The 20,732-nt window shown below is 38.4% G+C and overlaps 1 protein-coding gene across 1 annotated transcript in view; it reads right to left on the bottom strand.

The window, feature by feature from the left end:
* Window positions 1-20,732, bottom strand: part of MYO3B (myosin IIIB) — a 628,721-nt gene that overhangs the window by 175,957 nt on the left and 432,032 nt on the right. The window contains exons 30-31 of the mRNA XM_027865702.1: window positions 2,002-2,062; window positions 829-928 (exon numbers count right to left, since the gene is read on the bottom strand). Of these exons, the coding sequence (XP_027721503.1) occupies window positions 829-928; window positions 2,002-2,062 (161 nt within the window). The remainder of the gene's footprint in view (window positions 1-828; window positions 929-2,001; window positions 2,063-20,732) is intronic.

Genomic DNA, 20,732 nt, shown 5'->3' on the forward strand with positions numbered 1-20,732 from the left:
GCATTTTCTTTTGGCTCATGAATATTCCTCATAAACAGTTTAGGCCCTTATGTAATTGTAAATCATAGTCATATATAAGCATGAAAATTAACTTTTTATCATACTTTGTAGAATGGAATTTAGGGAAAAAAAGTTCCAGGAGTGACCACTTTAAAGAAGGCGAAAAGATAGGACTGATCCTACTGGTTTAAAAAATGACAATATTAGCAAGAAGAATAGAATCACTCCCTACACAGATGCAGTCAGTCAATAAGCCTTTATTAAACCACCTACTATGTGCCGGTCACTATGCTAAGCACTGAGGATACAAAGAAATACACCAGACAGTCTCTGCCCTTGGGGAGCTACACCATATCAATGCCCAGATTCCAGATATTTCTGTTTGGCTGAATAAATTTGCTACAATACAAGCCCAGCCATCTGTCTGTCTTTCTTTTTATAAGATGGAGTAAGTTTTGAAGCTGCTTCCTTGTCCAGGGGACTTACAACTGTAGGCAGAAATACGGTTTTCAATATACATTTTCTTCCCTTAGAAGGAAAGTTCCCTTTTATAGAGTGTAGAGAGTTGTTTGTATCCCTTGATTCAGGTTTCCTTTCCTGCTGTTCTGATTCTGACACTTGAACCTTTTGCTCCTATTACCAACAAACCTGACTTCCATGTCTGTAGAGAGGGTGTCTACAATCAATCCCTTTCCTCACCGATTCCTCTTCTGGAGAGGGCTGCTGAAAATGACTCATCAATAAATAAACAAACATACAAATAGCACAGGCAACATACAGCTGGTTAATACTGAGAGCAGTAACCTTATTTCTCAGGGCACTTCTTACCTGGCTTTTGTGAGCCTTCCTTAGGACTTGAGAATCGAAGATCTGGAGAACCAGCAGACACCCGAGTAGACCGTAGTGAATCACTCCTGGAAACTGCAAGCTTCAGAAGGAACCAATTGGGGAAAGAAACCATTTGTACACTGTGAATAAGGAACCTGGAGAATGCTATTCCCATTTAACTAAGATAGCCCTTAACCTTGGTTGTAAAGGAAGAAGCAAAGCCAATGTGATTCACTTTGTTTAATATTTCAACTCTCTATTGGAATGAAGTGGGGTCATACTTGGGGCTACTGGTGACTGAAACCAGTTACCTGGGTCTTGTTAACATTCTTTCTTTCTCCTTCCCTCTTTCCCTCCTTCCCTTCCTTCCTTCCTTCCTTCCTCCTTCCCTTCCTTCCTCTTTCTTTCTTTCTTTCCTTCTTTCTTTCTTTCTTCCTTTCCTTCCTTCCTTCCTTTTTCTTCCCCTGAACTTGTAGACCCTCATACTCTCCCAAGTTCATTCTAGACCATAGTCTTTAAAAAAACAGCTATATGCTTATTTTTCTCTTATACTCTATTTGTATCTATAAGCAAGGAAAAGGGTGGGGGGAAGCCCCACTGACCTATAGGAAGGTATTAATCTACTTAACATTTCTAAGTACATCATCCAAAGGATTTTGTTTTTTTAATCTTACATATGCTCAGCAGAGTTACTGGCAAAAACTGTACATTTTCTTCATTTCATCCTTTCAACATCAAATACTGAGCAGCCAAAATTGGATCAGACTTCAAAGCTGGCTCTGTGCTCCAAGTCACAGAGCGACTCCCCCATTTCACATATTGAATTCGAGCAGGATATCAAAGTGCTACCAGAGAACCTCGGGTCCTCACTCAGAAAGAGGCTCTAACATCTGTAGAAAGTGAAGTGCGCAGACAAATCACCTCAGGGAGCAGCTCGCATTTATTCTCAGCAGCAAATTTCCAGCCTTTTGATTCTTGTGTTCACTGTACCTCCCTGTCTTTCTACTGAACTAGAGTTCTTTAGCAAGCTGGCTTTTTTGTCTCAAAGACTTCAAAACCTCACTAACAGTTTCGTGTGGTGATGGCTGGACTGAACAGATAGATCCAGGCATCTTTCAGACCAGTCTCTGAAATGAGACTACCCTGACTTGGGGTTTCCAAACTTTCAGTTACCTTGTTTATTTGCTGGTGGAGAACATCACACTCCTTGGGAGAGCTCTGGGCAAGCTGTTGCCTAAAAATAACAGTTAAATTTTTTTTCTTTTAATGAAAGAAGCTTCAAATTGATTGTTTTCCCTCCCTCACCAAAAATTCATCAGAGAACGTAGTTTTATTAAGTTCACATGTTGCTTTGTCCTTTCCCTTCTCCCCCCACCCCTATTCTCTGATCAAAAGGATATGATCAGCTTCAATTAGGCATATCCAAATAACGGTTCTTAAATATTACAATGCAGCAACAGCCAGCTCTGGGATTCCAACAACAGAACAAAACCAACTGTGGTGTTTACAACTGTGAGATGAGAACAATTCCAGTGAGCACGTCTGCCTGATGAGATCACCCCACACAGAACTGAGAGAGCTGGAAGCAACTTTAAAGTCTCCTTAGTCTAACCATCTTATTGTTATTGTTCAGTTGTTTCAGTCGTGTCCAGATCTTCATGACCCCATTTAGGGTTTTCTTGGCAAAGATATGGAAGTGGTTTGTCATTTCCTTCTCCAGCTCATTTTACAGACAAGGAAACCGAGGCAAACAGGGTTAAGTGACTTGCCCAGGATCACACAGATCCTAAACATCTGAATCCAAATTTGAACACAGGTCTTCTTGACTCTAGGCCTGGTGCTCTACCCACTGTGCCACTTAGCTGCCCTTAGTCTAATCATATCATTTTGTAAATAAGGAAACTGAGGTCCAGAGGTAAAGGGACCCACTTGCTACCCCACGCCTATGTAGTTTAGTTGTAATTTGAGCTCCTTGAAGGTAGGGACACTTTCATTTTTCTCTTTGTATTCACCTAACATAGGGGCTGGCACTTAATAAGTGCTTTAAAAATACTTGTTAGATGAATTAATGAAGGGGTTCAATATCTCTTCACTTTAGTTTCCATGAACTTTAAAACTGGGACAGTAATACCTGTAGCACATTCTTCATAGGATCATTGTGAGGTTCAAACGAGAGGTGTGTAAGCCGTGGGCACACGCTATGATAATTGGAGATTTGCAAAGCACTTTACACATATTATCTCATTCAATCCACACTACAACCGTAGGAGGTAAATTGTACATTTCACAGATGAGGAAACTGAGACAAGCAGTGGTCAACTAACTTGCCAGCAAATGTCTGAAGCCAGATCTGAGCTCAGATCTTCCTGTTTCCAGGTCCCACATTCTAGCACTGTGCCACCTAGCTGCCTCATTTACAAATCTCAAAGTACTATAGAAGTACCAGCTCATATTAGGGAGTTAAAAGCACTATAAAAGTAGGACCAGGAGTTGAGTGATTCTGACTATGTACTGCTCTTGACATGTAGCTGTCACTGTTATTGCTGGGCTGGAGTTATAATAATCTCCCACAGAGGAGGCAGAGCGATATGGCAACAAGAGGTCACAGAGTAGTGGAGATCATCTTGGAGCAGGAAGCAGGGGTTCTAGGCTTCTCTCCACCACAATTGTGCCTTTGGCTTAACCATTTCATCCCTCTAGACCTTCCTCATTTTCCTCATCTATTTAATGATGAGACTAGACTAGATGCTCTCTGGCATTTCTTCCAGCTCTATGATTCTATGGCTCAGTCATCTATGGTCTTTACTTAAACTGAAATAGCCAAAAAAAGCATTGAGGTGTGGTGGAAGTAATGCTGGACTTGGAGTCAGAACACTTGAGTTTGGGGCTCATTGCTTAATTGCTGTTGTAACCCTTTAAACTTTCCAAGGCTCAGTTTCCTCATCTGTACAATAGGGACAATGACACATCCACAGTTTTACAGGGTTGTTATGAAGATCAAATGTATCGATGTCGGCGAAACTCTGTATGTGTAAATCTTGAAGTTGATTATTTTGACTCTTGGAGATATTACTACCTTTCTAGTCTTCTGCTCAACTTTGTGACCCAGTGACACTTGGCTCCTTGTGGTTCCCCACACAAGATGCTCCATCTCCTCATTCTAAGCATTTTGACTGGCTCTCCCCATGCCTGGACTTCTCGCCCTCCTCATCTCCGTGTCCTGGCTTTCTTTAAGTCCCAGTTAAAATCACACCTTCTGTAAAAACTTTTCCTGACCCTCTTTAATGCTAGTGCCTTTCCTCTGTTAATTATGTATATTTGATCCCGTGTTTATCTTGTTTGTACATAGTTGTCTGCATGTTGTGTCTTATTTGTTTATTTATTTAATGTGGGTTTTTTTTCTCTTCCATTAGACTGTGAACTCCTTAAGAGCAGGCACCAGTTTGTTGCCTTTCTTTAAGTCCCCAGTACTTATCATAGTGCCTAGCACACAATAGGTGCTTAATAAATGCTTGTTGTCCTGACATGCTATTGCCTTAGGCATCCATCTGTTTATGGAAGCATTTAGGCAATACAACTGTGTTTGATGATGTGTTATGGTCTTTCAAGGAATATCAGAATATTACAGTATATCTGAGTGAACCTTCAAATTGTGAGTATGCCACATGGTCTAACAGATATACCCTTCTTGTGAATCTTGGGCTTTTGGGGCTCCAGGACCTTACTCTATAGCCCTTAAAGTTCAAGACCAATTTCAAGAATCATAGGCCTTATGGTGGTTGAATTTCCCTGAGAGGTCTGCTGTAGTCCCAAGATAGCCTTGATGATATAAAGGGCCATCAGAAAGACAGGTTGATTCCGGCCCCTCCGGGAGTCCTGAGAGGATTTAGACGCAAAGTAGAGAAGCTAGTTTGGTCCAGGAGCTATGCTCTTATCTTCCTTCCCCGACCCCGCCTCCCCACCTTTACCCTACTCAGTTTGAACATTTGAAAAGTCTTCTAACTGACATGGGCTCATAGGGACCGAATGGACAGATGACAACCCTTATGCTCTCCCACTGGGAAATGTCACTTCAGTTTCCTCTCCTCCACACTCAAACCCTTAGGAATAATCCATCCTGCCAAATTTTGTTTTGCCTTAAGCAGTGATCACACAAGTCAATTCTCTTCCAAAGTTGAAGTGAATCTTAATTTCCTGCCAGTGACTTCACCAGGCATGCTGATGTATGTTTCATGGTAGAGAGAATTGAGGGGAAATTGGAAGGGAAAGATAATCATTGGTTTCTTTGAATAAGAATACAACAGTATCATTGAGCCTTAAGCCTGCAAATAAGGTCCCTTCAGCTATTTCCATGTTCTCAGAAGCCCCAGAATTTCCAGTTACCATGGATGCTTGTGGATACACATGGGCAGTTGTGTGTCTATGATTGCATCACTGGGTTATATTAAAGACTTGTGCTAAATGATAAAATGAGGAATCTACAGCTAAACTTCAAATCAAGTTACCCACAAGCCTTAGTCATTTAATAGTCTCCTCTTGTTTGTTTTAGAGAATCTTTTCAAAAATGATAACTTCTGGCTCACTTAACTGTTGAGAATGCTTCACTCACCACATGCTCTGAAATTCAATGAAACTACACCACACACACACACACACACACACACACACACACACACACACACACACACACCTTATTCTTTCTATTGAAATACCCACCCCACTGTTATTTTGTTATGGGGAAGAGGAATCCTGAGGAGAAGAGGCTGAGAACGTCTTAGGATCTCTCTCCTTTTTGTCTCCAGGGGTGAGGGGGGGACTATACTGAAGACAGGCAAAGCTTATCGGCTTTACCGTGGAGTCAAGCTGGTTCTTAGCTTTGAAAGGACTCAGCTTTGTCAATTCACTTAGTGGGTAATCAGGCTCCAGGAAAGTGATTCATAGGGCTTGATTTAAAAGCCAGAAGGCCAGAGTAGTAAGCTCTCCTTTTAAAATCACCATTGTGCAGATGACTCCCAACTTTCACAGGAACATATTTTTAAGCTTGAAGAGACCTTGGGGACCATCTGGTCCAAACCCCTCATTTTACACATGAGGAAACTGAGTCTCAGAGAGGTGAAGTGACTTACCCATAGTCACACAGATAATAAGTAACAGGGGTGAGATATAAACCCTGGTCTTTTGGTTCTAAAACCAGTGTTCTTTTCCATTGTCACAACTCTAAGTTATCCTTTGAACTCCAGTTATAAATTTCTTTTATATATAATTTCTTTTATTTTTGATTCATGGAAGGAAACAAGCATATCCATAACATAATATAACAAAAACTGCCTGCTGGGGGTATCTCCATCGTGGTATCATAAAGGCATCTCAAACTCAATAGTCCAAAACTGAATTCATATTTCCTCCAACCCTGCTCCTCTTCCTCAATTCTTTATTTCTGTCTTCTCAGGTCTTGGAGTCATCTTTCACTCTCGTATTTTTTGCTCTGCCCCCCCCAAACCAATGAGTGGCCAAGTCTTGTAGATTATATCTTCACAGAACCATGGAATCTCTATGATTGGATTGGAAGTTTTGGAAGGAATCTCAAAGGACTTCTAGTCCAATCAACACTTGCACCAGATATTGGACACATGGTCATTCTGTCTTTCTTTGAAGGCTGCAGGTATGGTGAAAGGAAACCCGATCTAGAAAAGGAAACCCATTTCATTCTCGGACAATTCTGTTGGGACGTTTTTCCTCTTTTTATCAAGCCAAAAATTGTTTCTTTGCCACTTTTACCTGTTGCTCCCAGGTCTTTTCTCTGAACTCAAACAGAACAATTATAATCCTTCTTCCATGTGGTTGCCCTTCAAGCTCTTAAAGAGAGCTATCTTATTCTCTCCTAAATCTTGACTTCTCTGGGCTAAAGGTTCTCTGTTTTTTCCACCAATCTTCGTAAAGCATGAACTTTAGACGTATCACTATCCTTGTTATTCCCCACTGTGTATCATCCAACTTATCAATACTTCCTAAAATGTGAAACTGTGAACTAAACAAAAAACACTAGATATAATCTGATCAGTGTGAAGTATAGCAGGATTGTCATCTCCCTTGTCTTTGTTACTTAGGGAGACATTTGGGTACAGTGGAAAGAGCATTGGCTTTGAAGTCAGAGGACTTGGGTTTGAATTCCACTTTGGCCACTCAGACAAGGCACTTAACCTCTCCAGGCCTCAGTTACCTCATATGGAAAATGAGAAAACTGCACAAGATAAGTTCTGAGGTCCTTTCCTGTTCTAGATCTAGACCCAGTGCTTCTCTTAAAGTAACCTAAGATCACATCAGCATATTCTGCTGCTGCTACCATCTCACACCTAATTTATGTTGAGCTTAAAGTCAACTATAAAACTCCAAGAACTTTTTTTAGATGAAGTGTTAACCACAACTCTTCCACCTTGTACTTGTGAACTTGAATTTTTGAACCCAAGTATAAGACTTGAAAATTTATCCCCACTAAATTTGATCTTATTAGGTCTGACCCACTGGGTATTTTTTTTCTTTTTGATCTTCCTGGATCTTGATATCCAATGTGTTAACCATCTTTCCCAACTCTGTTCCAGGCAAATTGGATAAGTATGGCATCTATGCTTTTAGTGAAGTCACTGATAAAAATATTAAAACAGGATAGGGCCAAATAGAGTTCTCTGGGCTGCTCCTCCAGAGATCTCTTTCCAAGCTGACAGCAAACCACTAAAGACCATTCTTCGGGCCAAGTCATTCAACCATATCTTAACCTTTCTAAATATATTAATACTTCTAATGTAATGATTATCATTTCTCCATCTTTCCTACAAAGATGGCATCCAGTCCCATCAACAAGCATTTGTGAACTTCTTACTATATAAAAGCATCATGTTAAATACTGAGGATACAGTGACAAAACACCCTAAGCTTTGGCAAAAGCTTTCCTAAAATATAGGTAAACAGTATCTCTGACATTCCCCTGATCACCCAGTCTAGTAACTCAGTCAAAACAGGAAATGAGGCTTACCTCGTGTAACCCATTCTTGCCGGCTCTTTGTGATCACTATTCTTTCTGGATATTCCCTAGCCATTCCTTAAGAAAAACCTTCAGGGTATTTCTTGCATCTGTCCTCTTCTTTCCATTTCCATTGCAATCAATAGGATCCAGACTATCATCACTTTTCTTCTGGACTTGTGTAATAATTTCTTAATTGGTCTTTCTGGTTCTAATTTATAACTCTTTCATCGTCTTCCACATTACAACCCTATGCATATTCAAATAACTCTGAGGTATCAACTCATACCTATCAGATTGGCAATGTTGACAAAGAAGGAAAATGATAAATGCTAACAGATCTGGGGGAAAACAGGTACATTAATGAATTTTTGGTGGACCTGTGAATTGGTTTAGCCATACTAGGAAGCAATTTGGAACTATGCCTCCAAAATTACTAAACTATTAGGCCCTTTGGCCTAGCAATACCATAACTAGGTTTCTAAATGCCCTCCCCCACCCCTGGAAAGAAATCAAAGAAAGAAGAAAAGGATCCACGTATGCAAAAACATTTATAATAGCTTTTTTAAATGAAGGCTAAGAACTAGAAACTGAAGGGGTACTCATCAATTGGGGAATGGTTGAACAAATTACAGCATATAAAAATGATGGGATACTATTATCCCATAAGAAATGATGAAAGGGATGGTTTCAGAGAAACCTGTATGAACTGAGGCAGAGTGAAGTGAACAGAACCAGGAGAATAATTTAGCAATAACAATAATATGCTAAAAACAAGCAACTTCAAAAGAATTAAGAACTAACTATGATTTTAAAGGAGTCATGAAGAAAGATATTCCCTGCCTCCTGACAGAGAAGTAACAGACTCAGAGCACAGAGTGAGAGATGCATGGTTAATGTGGGAATTTATTTTACTTGACTATACATATTTGTTATGAGGGCTTTGTTTTCCTTTCTTTTTTTCAATTGGTAGGGGGATGGATAGGTAGGCAGGAGAGAAAATGAATTTTGGTAAATTGAAAAAAAAATTAAGGATCCAAATGGAGAGTTTTGTTCATATCATTCCTCTACTTGAAAACGTCGGATGGCATTTGAAGCTCTTCACAATCTTATTCCAATCTACAGGCTCTTAAATACAGTCCATCTTCCAGTTCAACTGAACTGCTCCCTACCTCACTCCCCATTCTTACCTTGTTCTCCTCTGTCTCTATTTGCTAATAAATAATAATAACATAAGAATAATTAAGCAAAAGATTTACAGCTAGATAAGACCTTAAAAGTCATTAAATTAGATATTAAAAATCCAAAACTTTAATTTTTAGAGGAGATGAGAGGGAGGGCATAAAAAAATTAAATGATTTGCCCAAGATCACATAGGCGCAATTAGTGATGCAGAGATTTTAACTCAGGTTCTGATTTCAGACCCAACGCTTTTTCAACTCTTTTGTTCGGTGATGACGGATGCTTCATGACCCCATTTGGGATTTTCTCGGCAAAGATATTGGAATAGTTCACCATTTCCTTCTCCAGCTCATTTTACAGTTGAAGAAATTGAGGCAAACAGGGTTAAGTGACTTGCCTAGAGTCACACAGCTAGGAAATGTCTGAGGTCACATTTGACCTCAGGTCTTTCTGATTGCGGGCCTAGCACTTTGTCCACTACTCCACCTCGCTGTCTTTTTCAACTTTAGCGTACTTCCTTTTCTTCAAGGCCCATTTCAAGTGCTGTATCTTCCATAAAGCCTTCTCCTGATCATGTCACCAACATGTCACCAAGCTGGAAGTCAGTTCCCTCTCCTCAAACTTCTTATAGAACTCTGCCTGGACCTTTCCTTCTTCAATCCATGTTATATAGCTTATTATATCTCTAGAACTTTACCTGTGCACATGCCATTTTCCTATTAGATTACAATTCCCTGAGATCAGAATCTACGTCAATATTTATTTCGGTATCTATGATGCCCATCATGGTACCTCACACACAGCAAATGCTAAATATATATGATCTCATGCAGACTACCTTCTTCCTTTTAGTACTTGGAATTTCTAAAATCATGGTTTACGCATGAAGCAGCAAACATAACAGACACAGCTGGAAAAGCACTGGCTCTGGAATCAGAAGACTGAGACTCAAATTCTACCTAGGATACACACTAGCTGTGTGGCCTTGGGCAATTCTAACTTTTCTGGGCCTCAGTTTCCTCACCTGCAAAATGAGGAGGTTGGACCAAGATGGCTTTTCAGGTCCCTTCTAGTTCTAAACCTAAAATTCTATAAAGCAACAGTAGCTGCTTGAGAAGAAAGAAGAACTCACACACAATTTACAATGTAGGAGGGATTACAGCTAATCTCAAGTTGTTGTTGTTGTAGTTGTTTTGTTGTTGTTGGAGACCTCACTTAAAGTCTGTCACTTGTTGATCCCTTTTTTCTACTTGGAGGTATAGCTAATTTAGGGACATCTAGGAGGTGCAGTGGACAAAGTGTCAGGCCTAGTCGGGAGTTCAAATGTGGCCTCAGACACTTACTCGTTGTATGACCCTGGGCAAGGGACTTAGCCCTGTTTGCCTCAGTTTCCTCATCTATAAAATGAGCTAGAGAATGAAATGGCAAACCATTCCAGGATCTTTGCCAAGAAAACTCTGAATGGGATCATAAAGAGTCAGACATGACTGAAATGATTTAATAAAAGCTAACTTATGAAACCTGTAGCTTCTCTCTACTTTCCACAGGGCCACCATATCCAATAAAAAAGGGGCTTTATCTCAATTCCTTTCCACTCATGCACCTCAGATAAAATTCAATGATTTGAGTCCCAGAAATAGCAGCCAACTCACCATAATACAAGAGATAGGCCCAGATCAGGATATAGCTAGAGCAAGGGAGACCTATTTGGTCCCTAGGGAGAGTGGATTTAGAATAAGAAGAAGAACTACTTAACTTTGAGATCAGCTGTTTTCACAAGGAGTGACAATGTAAAACAAATAATCTTCCAAAAGATTGAATTAAATTTAATGGATGACAGAGCTATAATAGGCTAATAAGGGAAATTGGTGGGGAGACCCCCAATTTTTGAGATTAAGCAAAGATGACAACCATGCCTTTCCACACAATTTTTAGTGTTGCTGCCAGAGACAGAATACGACTTTGAACTGATCCAATATTCTGGCTTAATAATTATTGGTCTGACCCAATATTCATTCATTCATTCATTTATTCATTCATTCAATGCAATCCCTGTCCTCATGAACCTTAAAGGCAATCCTAATTCTTACATTCTTATTTATGTTTTTACATAGAATCTGTACATTTGGACTATCTGATGTGACGGCATAAGTGCGATATGAAACAGTTCTAAAATTTCTCAGCATCATTAGTATGTAAATCACATACACATATTTGCATAAGGTGGGTATTTTATATTTTTCTCACACATTATCTTTTGAATGTCTTTGAAGATAGGGATTGGGGAATAGCAATGGAAAATGTTTTGAGGAAAACACAAGTTGAGCCTAAATGTATCAGAAGAGTACAAGCTGATGCATAATTTATGACACATTATACAGCTAATATTCCTGAGTAAATAAATTTTGCTTGATGATACTGATATTTTCCACTATTTATCACTACACCAATTGCTTTAACAATCAACAAGTTATTTTTGAGCATCCACTACGCTGTGCCTAGAACCTTGTTAGACACCAGAGGAGACAGTATAAGACACATCCCTATTCTCAAGTTGTCTACTTTCTTTTTGGGGAGACAAAAAGCAATTCTAGAATAATTAAGGTCTTCACTGTGGGGTTGGGGATGGCACTAACTATGAGGAGAGGGAGTCTGGGGGAGTGATCAGTATTATGTTATATTATTAGGTAAAGGTTTTTCAGAGGGGCTGAGATAAGTAGCCCTAGTTTAGTTTTATCTTACTTTTTTTCTGGTCTGTGTTCAAGACTAGTTACATGAGGCTCTACGAAGTGAATTGTGTCATAGAAAAGGTATTAGAAGAGGAATCAGGAGAACTTGATTTTAGTCACCCCTTTCTCCCCTTGCGTTATTTTCTACGTCATTGTGTCATTTCAGTTGTGTCTGACTCTTCATGACCCCATTTGGGGTTTTCTTGGCAAAGATACTGACTGGAGTGGTTTGCCACTTATCAAGTGCTTAGTATATGCATGACACTGTGCTAGGTTCTAGGAATAGAAAGTCAAAAATGAAAACAGATTTTGCCCTGAAGGAGCTTTTATTTTTTTTGTGTGTGGCAATTGGGGTTAAGTGACTTGTCCAGAGTCACACAGCTAGGGAGTGTTATATGTCCGAGGCCAGATTTGAACTCAGGTCCTCCTGACTGCAGGGCCGGTGCTCTATCCACAGCACCACCTAGCTGCCCTCCTTTTTTTTTAAACACTTTTTTTAAAAGTCTGTATCTTATTATTATTATTATTACTATTTTGGCTAGGCAATGGGGTTAAATGACTTGCTCAGGGTTATATAGCTAGTTAAGTGTTACATATCCAAGGCCAGATTTGAACTCAGGTCCTCCTCACTCCCAGGCCAGTGCTCTATCCACTGTGCCACCTAGCTGCCCTTAAGGAGCTTTTTTTTTTTTTAACTAGGAAAGACAAAATATACTAAGAATATACGAAATATCTCCAAATTCAATTAAGCAAGCCACCAATAAGCATTTATTATGTGCAAGGCATTGTGCTAACCATTGAAGATACAAAGACAAAGATGAAAGTCACTGACAGATAAGGCAAACAGGGTTAAGTGACTTGCCCAGGGTCACACAGCTAGTAAATGTTGACACCAGAGTCAAACTCAGGTCTTCCTGACTCCAGGCCAGTAATCTATCCACTGCACCACCTATCTGTCCTACATTTTTTTTTGCATGATCATATATTTTGCATTTTGTATGATCATGAGCAAATCATTTAACCTTCTAGATCACAGTTTTCTCATTGGGGGAAATGGACTTAATGTTCCCTCAGGTCCTTATAACTCTTATGTTCAATGACTTTCTGCTATTCATTCATCAACATAATAACCTGTGTCATATAATGCCTAGAACCCTAGTCAAAAGGTCTGATTTTGAATTCTGACCCTAACATTTAGTACCTATATGTCTTTAGGCAAGTTATTTTCCCTCTCTGGACCTCAGCTTTCTCATCTGTAAAATGAAGATTATTATACTGAAAGTTCTAGAGGTATAATAAGCTATATAACATGTAGTAAAATTGATTATTATACCTATAGTTGGTAGAGGGAACTTCCTCACCAGGGAGCTCCTTACAACAATGAAGTCACAAGTCTGCATGTGCACACAAACACACACACACACACACACACACACACAAATACCTATAGTACCTACCCCATGAGATTATCATGAAGGTCAAATGAGAAAAGCTTATACATTCTTGTCAATGTCAATGCTATACAAATGGTCAGAGAGAGTTGGGATAATCCATTCTTAATTTCTACTATTATCATCATATGTTGACGAAGCCAATTAAATTTCTCCATGAACTGCATTTTGGAAACAATTTTAACCTTAATGATAGAGTAGGGGAGGCTGATCAGAGGGGACCCCAATTTTGTTTTCTCTGTTTACATTTAGAATGCCATGACTTTTCTCATTGTTCTATTCATTAGAGTTTCCATTCCAAGTTTTTAAAATTCTTTTCCAAATTGATAAAAAAAATTCCAAATTCCTGAAGCAGTTTTACCAATAACCAGTCTCTATACACAAATATGTAGATGTTTACTTTCTTCTCCAAAGTAAATGACTGCAAAGAGGTGGTGAAGCCTTAAAATTTGTTCTCAGATTTTCTAGGTTGACATAAAGGAGAGAGGAGAACACATTTTTTTTAAACCAGTATCATTAAGAAAGATTGCAGCAGGGGAGAAAAGAAAGGGGAAAGTTTGGACACCATAGATTTTGGCAACTACTAATTTTTCACTGGTTCCAAATAAACAAAATGTCTGATAATCTTTGAATTCACAGCACATTTTAACCAGCATCTATTATGTACGAGGGTATGTGCTAGGTGCTAGGGACCCAGAAAAACTGAACAATCCCTGACCTCAAATCTTACATTATTCTGGAGAATACAATGGGTACACAGATAAGTGGACAGCTAGGTGGCATAGTGCATAGAGTGCCAGGCCTAGAGTCAGGAAGACCTCAGTTCAAATCAGGCCTCAGAGACTTACTAGCTGTGTGCCCCTGGACAAGTCACTTAACCCTGTTTGCCTCAGTTCCTCATTTATAAAATCAGCTGGGGAGGAAATGGCAAACCTCTCTAGTCTGTTCATGAAAACCCCAAATGGGGTCACAAAGAGTCAGACATGACTGAAAAAATGACTGAACTGACAGAGATAAGTAAATACAAGTCATGTAGACTTGATCCTTCTCAAATTCTGGGCATACATTGAAAAATATTGCTCTGATCCCTTTGTAACAAATGATAACCAAACCTCATCTTTAAGGTCATAAAATCCTGCCTTAAAAGAATTTTGACAAACTAACCATCTGTACCACAGTTTCCATGGAACTTACTGTCCACAGAATGTTGTTTTGCCTAATGGCCAGTTTAGATGGATACTCCTCTAATTGGAGCCTCAAGCCATTTGAGTTGAAAGCAAGTTATATTCAAACATATATATATATATATATAGCTATTTATGAGTTTGCCCAAAGATAGTATAGCTGCTTTAAGATCTACAAGACCTCTCTCAAGGATGTAATTATAAACAGGGCTAGAAACAGATAATAAATATTTCATAAAGCAGTTGCTCCAAGTTAGTATTTTACACATATGTATATATCTATGTCTACACAGATATATTCATACACACACTAGCTCCCACAAATCCCACTGGGGCCTCTATTTGACAGTATTTGTTTGACTCACGATTACTCCCCTTCCCCATAAGCCCGTGCATTCTTAATTTTCCAGCTATTTTTTAAAAAATCTCGTTTCTATTTTGTATTCTTCTCTACCTCCTTAATTCAATCTTTATCTCTAAAGGCGACAATTATTGCTGAAGACTCAGAGAGAAATAGGGAACCTTTCTTCCATAAAGAACTCTTGACTCATGGGGGAGAAATCTGTTTTACTCATTCGTGGCCTGCAAATTACAACCACCATAACTTTGCCTGCATGCTCTTTGGTGTTTAAAAAAGCCAGACGTTTCAAGTGCTCACAGAACCGCAGAATCTCAGAGTTGGAAGGGATTTCAGGGACTGTTTAGTACGACTAGTTCAGGTCATAATGATTACAATAGCTTCTGTATTGATCTCCCTGTCTCCAGTCTCTCCCCTCTGTCATCCATTCTTTTCTCAGTTGCCAAATTTATTTTCTCATAGCACTTATCTGACCACGTCCCTCCTCTGCTCATGAAGTTCAGGTGGCTCCCTATGGCTTCTAGGATAAAATACAAATTCCTCTGACATTTAAAACTCTTTTTAATCTGGTTCCAATTTATTTTCCTAGACTGATTTCACATTACTCCCTCTCATATATGACATTCCACCTCCTACCTCCATGTCTTTGCAAAGGCTGGTCCTCATGTCTCGAATGCTCTTCCTCCTCACATCTACCTCTTGGAATCTTTACCCATGTTCAAGACTTGGTTTAAGTGCTACCTCCTACTCAAGGCTTTTCCTGCTTCCACCAAATGTTATCAATTCTCCATCCCCAAATTACTTAATTGTAATCAGGCATGTCAGTGACTTGCACCTTTGTCTTTGTATCTTCAATGGTTAGCATGATGCCTTGCACATAATAAATGCTTGTGGATGGCTTGCTTGATTGAATTTGGAGACATTTTAGATTTTCCTAGTACATTTTGTCTTTCCTAGTTAAAAAAAAAGCTGCTTGAGGGCAGAGGCTATTTTCATTTTTGGCTTTCTATTAGTGTCAGGAATATACTAGGCACCTGATAAATGCTTCCTCAATTGAATTGAATCAGTATATGAACAAGAATTCCCTCCATAATGTACACAACAGCTAGTCATACAATTGTTGCCTGAAAACCTCCATTGAGTGGGACCCCCTACTTCCTTAGGCAGTATATTTCACTTTGAGAAAGCTCTAGTGGTTAGGAAGTTTTCCCTTACATTAAATCTAAATTTGTTTCTTTATAATTTCCCATTCCTTTAACTAGTCATCATAAAGTCCTTCACCATCCATAAGAAGCTCTACAGATTGTCAAGTTGTTGTTGTTGTTGTTGGGTTGTTTCAGGTGTGGTCAACTCTTCATGATCCCATTTGGGGTTTTCTTGCAAAGATATAGGAGTGGTTTGCCATTTCCTTCTCCAGCTTATTTGGCAGATGAGGAAACTGAAGCAAACAGGGTTAAGGGACTTGCCCAGGGTCACATAGCTAGTAAGTGTCTGAGTCTGGATTTGAACTCATGAAGATTAGTCTTCCTGAGTCCGAGACCAATGCTCTACCTAGTCAATGTCATTCCTAAATTGTGCCAACCAGAAATGAATATATATATCATTGATATAAGATTGAATTTGGATAAATAAATGATTTTTGGCAAACATTAAGACCATGTCCTTGACTGTCATGTTAAATTTGAAATATACCTGAAAAATCCCCAAGTGGTTCAGAGAAGACATTTCATGGTTTCATTCAGAAGACTCTTTTTTATTTTTATTTTTTGGTTCTTCTTCGTATATGGAAGTGTTCATGTGCATTAACATATGCCAAGTTCAAAATAACAAAAAGGGGGAAAAATTTAAAGACTGTCTTTTTATATTAGCATCTAATCTGGTGGCAGAGGCTACCAGATAAATTATGTTAAGCATGCAAGGCCTTGACAGCTCTCAATAGCCTTCAGAATATTCTTTGGATAACTGAAGCCTTCCAATGTCCCTTAGGTTGTCAGTTCTACAGAACAGGGATTCCATGTTTGATCTATAGGAAACAGAGAACTTTACACAAGCAGAATGATAAACAACTCTTTTCACCATTGATTCCATTTACTCAAAAGCACATTGCAGATCGGATGATCTTAGATAAATCATTTCACCATTCCATGATGTAGAGGCAATTAATGCTTGTCTAACAGGGTTCTGGTGAAATTCATATGAGATGATAAATATAAAAGTGGTTTTTCAGGTTAAGAATGTTAAAATATAAGGTGATCATAATTATCCTTTTTAATAATTCATTTCTAACAGGCAATTCTCAGATGAAGAAATTAAAGCCATCTATAGTCATATGAAAAAATCCTCTAAATCACTATTGATTAGAGAAATGCAAAGGTACCACGTCACACCTATCAGATTGGCTAACAGGATAAAACAAGAAAATGATAAATGGTGGAGAAGATGTGGGAAAATTGGAACATTAATGCATTGTTGGTGGAGCTGTGAAATGATCCAACCATTTTGGAGAGCAATTTAGAACTATGCTCAAAGGGCTATAAAAATATGCATACCTTTGAACCAGCAATAGCGCTTCTAGGGCTTTGTCCCAGGATGATCATGCAAATGGGAAAAGGACCCACATGTACAAAAATATTTATAGCAGCTCTTTTTGTGGAGGCAAAGAATTGGAAATTGAGAGGATGCCCATCAATTGGGGAATGGCTGAACAAGTTGTGGTATATGAATGTAATGGAATACTATTGTGCTGTAAGAAATGATGAGCAGGCTGACCAGAAAACCTGGAAAGACTTACATGGTCTGATGTTGAGCAAAGTGAGCAGAACCAAGAGAACGTTGTACACAATAACAGCCAGGTTGTGTGATGACTAATATTGATAAACTCAGTAATACAAAGATCTAAGACATCTCCAAAGGCCTCATGATGGAAAACGCTATCCACAAAGGAGAAAGAACTATAGAGCTGGTATGCAGATTGAAGCATACTATTGCTATTTTTTTTCTTCTGTTGTGTTTCATTTCCTCTTTCTGGTGGTTCCTCCTATTGGTTCTAATTCTTACTTACAACATCACTAATGTGAAAATATGTTTAATAGGAATGCATATGTATAGCCTATATCAGATTGCACGCTGTCTTGAGGAGGAAGGTGAGAAGGGAGGGGGAGAAAAATTTAAAACTCAAAAGTTTATGGAAGTGATTGTTGATAATTCAAAATAAATTAATTTAAAATATATACAGAAATAAATGAATAAATCTATTTGTGATTTTAGACTCTAAAAAACAAAACAAAACAAAACAAAACCAGTAATTCATTTCTATTAAACAAATGCCAGAGCACAGACCCTTTGGATCTTGGATAAAGTCTAAGGATTCCAATGACTCTGAGCAACTTCCTTTATATTGTTTTCTCTGTTTCTCTTTGGGAGACTCGGGAGGCAACTCAGAACTGTATGGAAGAAAATTCTCTTCTCTGTATTTTAGTCACAAGCCTTCCAGAAACAGTTTCTATTATTCAGATTGAACTAATTCTAAATATTTTCTGCTTAGACAGGTCAAAAGATGAGCCTTTGAAAATTTCTCTAACATAAGTCAATTTGGATTTGTAATTTATAATATCCTTGAACAATAGACAATATTCTACAATCAATATTGAACAAAGGTTCAGAACTTAGATTAACAGTCTCAGTACAACAGTATCTTAAAATGTCTGCAAACTCTAAATTTGTATGGTTCTCAAAGCCTGCTCTGAGGTCCCTGGGGGTCCCCAAAACATTTTTAGGGGGTTGTCAAGATTAAAACTATTTGCAAAATAATACTAAGAAGTTATTTGCCTATTAAAATACTCCTCCCTTTTCTAGCTACACATTTGTATGAGGTCATATTTTCTTTACATATTTCAACCAAAACAATATCGAGAGAGATTGAATGAAGAAGCAGATATGAGAATCCAGCTGTCTTCTATTAAGAAAGACATTAAAGAGATTTGCAAAACTATGTAAAAGAATTCTGCCCTTCTCACTAAATTCTTTTGTTTTGGAAAATTTAGGGGTTTTTAAAATAAAAAATATGTTATTTACATAAACGTATAATGAGTTTGTCATTGTTATTTTTAAATGAGTAGGTAATTTTTTAAAAAAATCATCAGTTTTAATTTCTAATACAATAAATATTGATAAATATAGCCCACATAAACAAAAGCTCTTTGAAATCTGCAATCATTTTTAAGCATGTAAAGGGATTCTGAGACCAAAAAGTTTGAGAACATCTGCCCTAGAGATTTTCCTAAAATTATTTAATCCATCTTTGCTCACTTCTTCTAGGGATTCTTCTTTCCATCTGGTCCAAGGTAAATTTAAGAGACACTTCCATGAACTCCGGTTCTTAACCTTTCATAATCTGGTGAAGTCAATTGACTCCTTTGCAAAATGATATCTTTAAATGCATAAACTAAAACATATAGGATTACAAAGGAAATCAAATCTATCGAAATAAAGATTGAATTTTTTCCATCCAAGCTCATGGACTTTCCTGAAATCTATCCACAAGGACCCGGGGTTAAGGATCCCTACAGTAATTGAACTAATTAAAGACTTTCCTCCCTTCTTTTTGTCTGATCATTACCCTAATCTGATTTAAGCAGAATGGAAAGAGGATACTGGCCTTAAGTGAATCCATTAAGGGGTCTTGTACCTTGGTCAAGCAGGATAGCATCCTTATCTTCAAGGAGGACAGAATTCCTTCTAGAACTTTTCACCTAGCTTCCTTAAAAAAAAGTGGTTAGGCCTTTGATAAAGGGCCAAAGAGGATTCAGTTCAGGGAGTTTTATCAGCAGCAGCTAGGTGGTATAATGGATAGAGTGGGGTGATTTGGAATCAATTAAACCTAAGTTTGAATCCCACTTCAAACACTGATTACCTGTGTGACCCTGGGCAAGTTGCTTAACTGCTCCATGCCTCAATTTCCCTGTTTGTAAAATGGAAATAATAATAACACCTACCTCCCGAGATTGCTGTGAGGGTCAAATGAGTTAACATGTATAAAGTATTGTGCAAACCTTAAAGTGCTATATAACAGCTAATTATGATGATGATGACGATATTAAAGAAACACTGAGAAAGACTTCTTATGCATGGGGTAACAAGTACTATAGACTAAAATATTGTCCTAATATTACTTAGTGATAGGTAACTTAAAGAGGGAAGTGGGAGAGGAGCTCAGTGGGTGATCATTATAGCTTTTACATACCTCAAAAGCTAGGTTTTAACGTTGCTTTTGACTTTTAACATCTAGAGCAACAAGGTCTACTTTCACTGCCTCTTTTTTCAAGAAGGCTAAGAGGTACTTAAATGGAATACAACTAATATGTGGCATTGAATGAAGATCAACAGAAGCACAGTTTTGGGAACTTACAGAGAATGGGCAAGAATGTTGTGGGTGGGGATCAGGAGTCAGGCATCACACAAAGGAAACCCTGGTGTTAGAGATGACGTGGAAGTCAAGGAAATTGATGTGATCACTAATCTAAATGGAAAAATGAGAGTGTATTTCAGGGACCCAGACCAAGGTGGAAGTATAGTGTGTGTGAGTGTTCAGAAATTTTTTAGTCGCATCCAATTCATCATGACCCCATTTGGGGTTTTCTTGGCAGAGATACTGGAGTGGTTTGCCATTTCCTTCTCCAGCTCATTTTACAGGGGAAGAACCTGAGGCAAACAGGTAGTGTAAGTGAGTGTGTATTAAAGGGTTAAGAAGGGCAGACTTAAAAGTGATTTCCTGTAGGTAGAGAGTATGACATTGAGGATGAAAGCTCCAGAAAACTTGGACCATAGGGAAAAATCAGAAGACAGGTGTCTTATAAATAGAATTAGGTTATCCCAGGGGTAAGTGGACATTTATCTATGACCTATGGTTGTAAGATTTACTTTTTGCATTTTTTAGAGATGGGAAACACCCTCTCTGCTTCCTTTCCTCAGCCCCCTTTCCTT

This window comes from Vombatus ursinus, unplaced genomic scaffold, assembly GCF_900497805.2.
Source record: "Vombatus ursinus unplaced genomic scaffold, bare-nosed wombat genome assembly UNPS02014779.1, whole genome shotgun sequence".
Taxonomy (NCBI): Eukaryota; Metazoa; Chordata; class Mammalia; order Diprotodontia; family Vombatidae; genus Vombatus; species Vombatus ursinus.